We start from the raw sequence: 8,470 nt of genomic DNA, 5'->3' as shown, positions 1-8,470 counted from the left end.
ATCCATGAAGGTGACGGAATCAGCCGAGGTTTGCCGATTGACAATTTCCATCCGGGTTAGTGTAGGATAAAGTGTATTTCTTGACTTTGGACAGCTATGTACATATAGTTTTAGAGTTATTGTAAATTAAATGTGCGTTAATACACTGATATCTCGAATACCATGGGTATGTCGAAGTGATTTATAAGTACCAACCTCTTATTCTTTAAGCGTTTTACCCTGGTTATCTCAAAGTACTAATTTGTCCGAGCAAATATCTAATTCGTCCGAACGAATATCTATTTTGTCCGAACGAATATCTAATGTCCGAACAAGTAAATATTTTTTTTTATCTGGCTTTCAAACAGCGCCATAAAAAAGAAACCAGTGTGTTAATTACAATTTCTAGATCTGACGTTGTAAGACATGAAAAATCAGACAACATTACATATATATTTTTCTCTCTCATTTCGACAAAAAATATAGATATTTCTTCACAACCCTATAATAAAATGTAGATTAAGTTAATAATAATAACAAGAGGCCCATGGGCCACAGCGCTCACCTGAGTAACTTTGGCCTTGCTGTTTTTCACCTGATTTCTCCCCCCTGTAGTACTTATTGTGGCCCCGCCCTATCCCCAGGGGTCATGATTTGATCAATTGGAATCTACACTACCCCAGGATGCTTCTAAGTAAGTTTCAGCTTATCTGGCCCAGTGGTTCTTGAGAAGAAGATTTTTAAAGATTTTTCCTATATATTTCAATGTAAAACTTGGATTCCCTATTGTGGCCCCGCCCTACCCAGGGGGTCATGATTTGAACAATTTAGAATCTACACTACCCCAGGATGCTTCCACATAAGTTTCAGCTTTTCAGGTCCAGTGGTTCTTGAGAAGAAGATTTTTAAAGATTTTTCCTATATATTTCAATGTAAAACTTGGATTCCCTATTGTGGCCCCGCCCTACCCAGGGGGTCATGATTTGAACAATTTAGAATCTACACTACCCCAGGATGCTTCCACATAAGTTTCAGCTTTTCAGGTCCAGTGGTTCTTGAGAAGAAGATTTTTAAAGATTTTTCCTATATATTTCAATGTAAAACTTGGATTCCCTATTGTGGCCCCGCCCTACCCCCGGGGGTCATGATTTGAACAATTTGGAATCTACACTACCCCAGGATGCTTCCACTTAAGTTTCAGCTTTTCAGGTCCAGTGGTTCTTGAGAAGAAGATTTTTAAAGATTTTTCCTATATATTTCAATGTAAAACTTGGATTCCCTATTGTGGCCCCGCCCTACCCCCGGGGGTCATGATTTGAACAATTTGGAATCTACACTTCCCCAGAATGCTTCCAAGTAAGTTTCAGCTTTTCTGGCCCAGTGGTTCTTGAGAAGAAGATTTTTACTACATATTTCAATGTAAAACTTGGATTCCCTATTGTGGCCCCGCCCTACCCCCGGGGGTCATGATTTGAACAATTTAGAATCTACACTCCCCCAGCATGCTTCCAAGTAAGTTTCAGCTTTTCTGGCCCAGTGGTTCTTGAGAAGAAGATTTTTAAAGATTTTTACTACATATTTCAATGTAAAACTTGGATTCCCTATTGTGGCCCCGCCCTACCCCCGGGGGTCATGATTTGAACAATTTAGAATCTACACTACCTTAGGATGCTTCCAGATAAGTTTCAGCTTTTCTGGCCCAGTGGTTCTTGAGAAGAAGATTTTTTAATGATCCCACCCAATTTTTGTATTTTCTTGATTATCTCCCCTTTGAAGGGGACTTGGCCCCTCATTTTTTAAAACAATTTAAACTCCTCTTCACCCAGGGTTGCTTTGTACCAAGTTTGGTTAAAATTGGCCCAGTGGTTCTTGAGAAGAAGTCGAAAATGTGAAAAGTTTACAGACGGACGGACAGACGGACGGACGGACGACGGACAACGGGTGATCATGCAGAAAAGCTCACTTGAGCTTTCAGCTCAGGTGAGCTAAAAACTCAAAACATATTTCATTGTATTCAGTTTAATTATTTTATACATTGCAATTGTAAGTGTTAAAAATACCCTTAATATAAAACCCTTTTTACATTAAGAGTCATAATGAAGTTTCTACTTTTCCTCTTATATATTAGCTTGAATTTTGCATAAATAATATTGTATCTCATTTAATATTTTGATCAAATATACAAATCTACAAAACTGAATTAAACACAAAACTATTGATTGTGTCATGAAAAAAAATCAAAGTACTCAGAAGTACAGAGAGCCGGGCTCATTTACAGAGCAGTGAACAAAGACCGTTTTACATGAAACATATATGTATATGAGGCGCCGTTTTGGTATTTACTGTCATAAAGTGATATCACCTATTTGAATAGGTGATATCACCTATTCAATAAGTGATATCACCTATTCGAATAAGTGATATCACCTATTCAGCTTCTGAATAGGTGATATCACTTATTCGAATAGGTGATATCACCTATTCGAATGAGTGATATCACCTATTCAAAATGAATAGGTGATATCACCTATTCGAATAGGTGATATCACCTATTCGAATAAGTGATATCACCTATTCGAATAGGTGATATCACCTATTCAAAATGAATAGGTGATATCACCTATTCGAATAAGTGATATCACTTATTCGAATAAGTGATATCACCTATTCGAATAGGTGATATCACTTATTCAAAATGAATAGGTGATATCACCTATTCGAATAGGTGATATCACTTATTCGAATAGGTGATATCACCTATTCAAAATGAATAGGTGATATCACCAATTCGAATAGGTGATATCACCTATTCAAACTAAAGCTGAAATAATTACTGCTCCCAGGAATGATGTTCCTAGAGTGGCCGCCCTTTAATCTCGATCATAAAGACACTTCACTGTTGCATTTTATTTTATTTTTTTTTTAATTTGGATAATTCTGAATTATTAGCACCTTATTTTTCAGTATATATATATAGATATTTTTTTTTTAGAATTTTCTAATCAATATATGTACGCCAATCAGGGGCCTTAAAGAAGAGCGGGAAGCTACTGAAACTGTAAACAATATGGCGGGAAGGTCGCAATTGCATGAGATGGTGTCAACTGCCCTTTCCGCTATTACGGCGGAAAGAGGCCAGGAAAATGCCACAACATCGACTTCAGTGGATGCTGCTGAAAATCTTTATCAACAGACTGTTAAGATTTTTACTCCTAAAGGTAAACAGTGTTCCAGCTAGGATCTGAAAATGGAGGGGTGCAAGAGAAGGGCACTTTTTTGCGACTTACCGTTGTCGCGAGCTTTTGTTACATAGTCCTATCTCATTACTTCACCCTCATAATATTAAACTCCTACAAATATGATCAATTTATTATACCTTGTTACTGAACTCCTTCAATATTATTAATTTATTTAACCTTATTGATTTGAAAGATACATAAACACATACTAATTTTAGCTAATATGTAAACATAAAAAAAAGAATTTTAAAGATCGTCTTAGGATAAATGTTACGTAAGTTTTCTTTCTCTTTTTGAATCATCTTCTATTCTTGATTCCTATTTTCAATAATAGCACCATAATTCATATAAACTAGCTGGTGTCTCATATCATTGCAGTACATGTAGCTATACATGTACTATAGCTAAATGAGTATGCATGTTTCTGGCAAATGTATTAAAATTGATTAAATATTTGTAGGTTATATTCCTTGTTTTTTCATATTGATCAGGTTGGTGGCAAATAATTAATTTAATTAATTTTAAACTTTTGCAATGAAATGGAACACAATTACATATTATCTGTAATCTTTTAAAATTCCTTTCAGTGTGTCAAATTACCTCATTAATGAGAAAATAATATCCCGGTACTTGTTTTCTGTGCTATTTAGATATTAAATTCCTTCATTTTTCAGAAAACGTCAACAATTTATAATTAGTATTAAAGGTCAATGTTAATGCTACTTACACTTGCGTGTTTATTTTTAGAACGCTATAAGACAAGACTCTTGTTTTATATTAAAACAGATAGCTTGGACATTCTCAAAGTATTTCAGCTTTTAACCCCTATTCAGACTGCCAAGTGATCAAAGTAATTACCTAATCACCTGTAATTGAAAAAGGGCACCTGTATAGTACATGGTACCCTAATGCGAGTTTCATTACGTAATATCACCCATGGCAGGAGGTGTGCATTGCTGATTGTCCATAGATAATCTACTTTAATTAGAACACACTAATTAATCTAATGAGGGAAAAGGACAGTCAGAATTATGCAGGCCACTAGTAGGGGACACAGGGGCACCTGGGAGGGCAGAGGGGTGCACTGATTTAAGGGTGGGGCGCGGAGCCCCTCCATTTCACCCTAGCTTGAACACTGGTAAAGTATAAATAATAAGTAGGTCTACTACATCAGCATTTGTGCAGCGTTAGGCCTATGCCTTTATCGCTTTTTTAAGTCGCAAGTATGTGACTCTTCGTATTTGTATAATGGACCAATAAAAAAAGCAATTTTAATCAAACATCATTTAAACATTACTGTTTCTGAATACTTTTGTGCAAATGATATTCCTTTTTTTTTTCTTTTTGCTTGATCAGTGCTATATCATATAAGTGTCTCAAAATGGCATGAAATACTTCAATAACAACTGTATACCATATGTTTTGCATCACTAATTTAGATACGATTTTCAGAACTGCTGCTACAAAAACGGCTGGGGGGGGGGGGGGGAATCTATTATACTCTCAAGACTTCTCTCTAATTAATTTAAGGAAGATGATTTTCTGATGGTAAATGAAAATAGAATGGCAGCTGAAACTTCTCTCCTTCTTGAAAAGCGAAGTTGGCAATTATTTCACCAAACATAGCTCTTGCATGGGACAAAAGTATTTATATTAAAAAAAAGTGTCCACACTTTAAAATGAGGTCTGTCATGGCAATACAGGGCTTAATAACTCTTGCATCCAGGCCCTGTGAAAGGACCCTTTCCCAGTTGAAAATTTACTCTCTTTTCCCCCAAAATTTAGGTAAAAATTCTCAAATGACATGCAGATTGAATTTTTCATTGTTTTTAATATTAACTAAATTTTTGAGATTTTAATGATTATTGGAGATGTGGATAGGGAATAAGCCTTCAAATTAACTCATTATTAAACATTAAAATTGATATGATACGTACATCAATACTTAAAAGTTTTGCGAATTGTTCAATTGAAAGGGCACAGGACCCTGTACCAAAAAAGGGTCAATTAAGCCATGCAATACAGGGATAGTTCACTTTTAAAGGTTGAAAATATTTACAGGCATGTTACAAATATAGTGAGAAAAATGAGTGTTTTGCCAGAAATCTGAGATAACTCATAAGAATGTGAGAGTCATCTATTGGGGAGAAAGTGAGAATGCTTTCTACGTTTTCTAAATTCTACATGTAGGTATCTTTATCGTGTTTGTACTTTTCTATGCCATTAAATCCTGGATATTTAATTTGCATCATTAAGGTTTTGGTAACATTTTTGTTTCAAAATAAATTAATATGATTTGAATTTTTAATTACCTTGTAAAACTTTTGATTTTGTTTGTCCAGATGGACCTTTAAGAAAAGGAAGAGGACATCACAAAGCAGTGTTAAAATTCAAAATTTTTCTTCTTGGGGAGCCAACAGACAGTCTTCCTTCCACAAATTTGCAAAGAAAGTTGTCAGAAAGACCAAGGAATGGGTAAATAACTAAAAATGAAATTTACCAATTCTAGCAATTCAAAGTTTAAAAATTTGTTGTTTTATATATTCTTGAAAATTACAGAAATATTCCAATCATCCTTATCCAAATACATGTAGCTAAGGGATCCTTTTGTAATAAATTTCTGGTTCAACAACCGTGCCTTTTGTAAAGATAATCATGCTTTGCAATATTTGCATATACTAGGCTCACCAAAACATGCTGAAAAATGGTGCTCACTGAGAAAATCATGGACAACAAAGGAACTTGAAGACTACATACTTTCTTTGTATCCAGGTAAAACAAAGGATAGAATACTATATTCATTGTACAGTCTTGATAAGTTTCTACTTCAACATTTTTTTAATTTGCAAATGAATAAGACTCTTTCCTCAATTTACAAGGGTCAGTCAAAAATCTGAACAGCGAGGGGGCTTTACTGACTAACGGAGATAAGCCACGTTAAAAAATCCAGAAAAAACAATTTCAGCTAGCTTATATTGTCAGCTCATATTTGTACATATTTCCGTATGTAACAAAATATGTTCAGGTCTCTGTCTTAATTAAAAGACCTTAACGGGCATTAAAGAAGGGTTCATATATAATGTTATATTAAACAAATCAACAAAATGGCTTTAATTAATTTACTACCAGGTTTCAGCTCATCTGAGCTGAAAGCTCAAATGATCTGTTCTGATCGCATTTTGTCTGCAGTCCCTCTGTCTGTCCGTCCGTCTGTAAAATTTTCACGTTGTCGTCGTCTTCTCCAGAACCACTGGGCCATTTTCAACCAAACTTGCCTCCTTGCATCCTTGGGTGAAGGGGATTTAAGTTTGTTCAAATGAAGGGCCATGCCCTCATTCAAGGGGAGGTATATAGTTCAGAAATAGTGAAAATTTTGTGGCATATTTTAAAAATCTTCTTCTCCAGAACCATTGGCCCAAAAAACTTGAAACTTATAGGAAACCTTTTTTATATAGTGTAGATTCAAGTTTCTTCAAATCATGACCCCTGGTGGTAGGGTGGGGCCACAAGGGGGAATCAAAGTTTTACAAAGGAATATAAATATAGGAAAAAATTTAAAAATCTTCTCAATAACAACAAAGCCATGTTTAGTCACATTGATATGGAAGCATTCTCTGACAGGTAAAGTAGATTCAATTTTGTTCAAATTATGACCCCAGGGGTAGGGTGGGGTCATAATGGGGAATCAAAGTTTTACATAGGAATATAAAAGAAAAAATCTTTCTCTCAAGAACAGCAAACCATGTTTAGTCATATTGATATGGAAGTATCCTTGGGTAGTGTAGATTAAAGTTTGTTCAAATGATTACCCCTGGGGGTAGGGAGGGCCACAATGGGGTATCAAATTTTTACAAAGGAATATAAATATAGGAAAAAATCTTTAAAAATCTTCTACCCAAGAACAGCAAATCCCCCCCCCCCCCCCCCCCCCCCCGGTAAACTTTTCAATACTGAATTGGATTGTGCATTTTCCTAGCCATTGTGCTCAGGTTAGCGATGTGGCCCATGGGCCTCTTGTTATAAAATTGACAGTGTTTACATGATGTGGGTTAAAGTATGGTTTTAATGTGTGTGGGTTTTTTTTTTAGTTTTGTGTGTTGGTTTGTTTGTTCATTGTTTTTTTTTGTTGTTGTTCATTTTTTTTTTTGTGTGTGTGTGGTTTTTTTGTTTTTTGTCAAGGCTGAAGCAAATGGTAATTTGCCAAAGGGTAAACTGCATTACTAAATACAGACTATACTAGTAAAGTTATAAAGTTTTGTTTTATATTTATGTCTTGAAGGAATCCCATTAAACCTGGTTGGATTTAATTTGGGGAAGGCATCAAAAACAAGGAAAATTGAAAAGGTAGATTTTCAGTCCGTCAGTCAACTGAAAAAAAGTGTACGTAGGGGGAAATTATTTGTTATACCCAAAAGAACTCTGATGGAGCCTGAAACAAGTTACCAGGATGATTTGCCAGATGTAAGTACACATTTTAGAATAGAAATAGGATATGTACCAGTGTTTTATGTTGAATAGACATATTGTCTCCATATAATTGCATGGCAAATATTAATATTTAAGAAATAAGGTATCATTTTAAAAGTTTGATTGGGATATAAATAGGGTCGGTCATGTGATCATATCCCATAAAGCCGAAGGGCTTTATGGTAGATTTGATCACATGCCAACTCGTATTTATATCCCAATCAAACTTTTAAAATGATACCTTATTTCTTTTATTAACATTTGTGACTGATTTATTACAAATAATTATGTATTAAAGTTTTAAACCTATAACTGATTTATTTTTTCAAAACTTAACGGTATAAATTGAATGTGTTGAAATTACGTAGATCGTTTATGACTATATAAACAATCAATTTATGGTCACATAACGAACTTGTTTTACACAGGTGTAAAAACGCTTGTTCAAGTAGTGTTATATGAGAGAACACATTTGGAAATGTAAATATATAATAATGGTATGATCTTAGCCGACATGTTTTATATATAGATTTCAGATCATGAGATGGAAAATGAGATTGAAAATTCTGAGGAGGTAATGTGTACAGAATTAGATTTAATGTTCTTCTTTAAAATTTTAAAGGAAAAAAATTGCATTTTATGATAAAACCATAGTTAATTTTCTTGCTTTTTCATCTGTAAAGGACATTTATTGTTTGATATATTGTTTGTCATCTACAGCCTCTAGCTCCTACATCATGAAAGGAGTTGCAGTTAGGGCAGTCACGGTTCCCAAAAATGACTAA

At 34.6% G+C, this 8,470-nt stretch overlaps 1 protein-coding gene across 1 annotated transcript; it reads left to right on the top strand.

Annotated features, from left to right (window-relative positions):
* Positions 1-5,619: 5,619 nt before the first annotated feature.
* LOC133172059 (uncharacterized) lies at positions 5,620-8,470 on the top strand. The gene is made up of 5 exons (XM_061306866.1): positions 5,620-5,693; positions 5,901-5,990; positions 7,498-7,679; positions 8,215-8,266; positions 8,406-8,470. The coding sequence occupies exons 1-5, from the start codon at positions 5,690-5,692 to the stop codon at positions 8,468-8,470; spliced, it is 393 nt and encodes a 130-aa protein (XP_061162850.1). The 5' UTR covers positions 5,620-5,689.

This window comes from Saccostrea echinata, unplaced genomic scaffold (assembly GCF_033153115.1).
Source record: "Saccostrea echinata isolate AGI-Se365-2 ecotype Australia unplaced genomic scaffold, CSIRO_AGI_Sech_v1 ptg000054l, whole genome shotgun sequence".
NCBI lineage: Eukaryota > Metazoa > Mollusca > Bivalvia > Ostreida > Ostreidae > Saccostrea > Saccostrea echinata.
Note: the sequence above shows the minus strand (reverse complement) of the source record. Positions and strands in the feature narration are given on the sequence as shown.

What these genes read in the sequence shown, in the direction of transcription:
- LOC133172059 (XM_061306866.1), top strand. An exon ending in ACCAGGATGATTTGCCAGAT is followed by an intron (nt 7,680 to 8,214) that starts GTAAGTACACAT and finishes TTTTATATATAG; the next exon opens with ATTTCAGATCATGAGATGGA. An exon ending in AAATTCTGAGGAGGTAATGT is followed by an intron (nt 8,267 to 8,405) that starts GTACAGAATTAG and finishes TGTCATCTACAG; the next exon opens with CCTCTAGCTCCTACATCATG.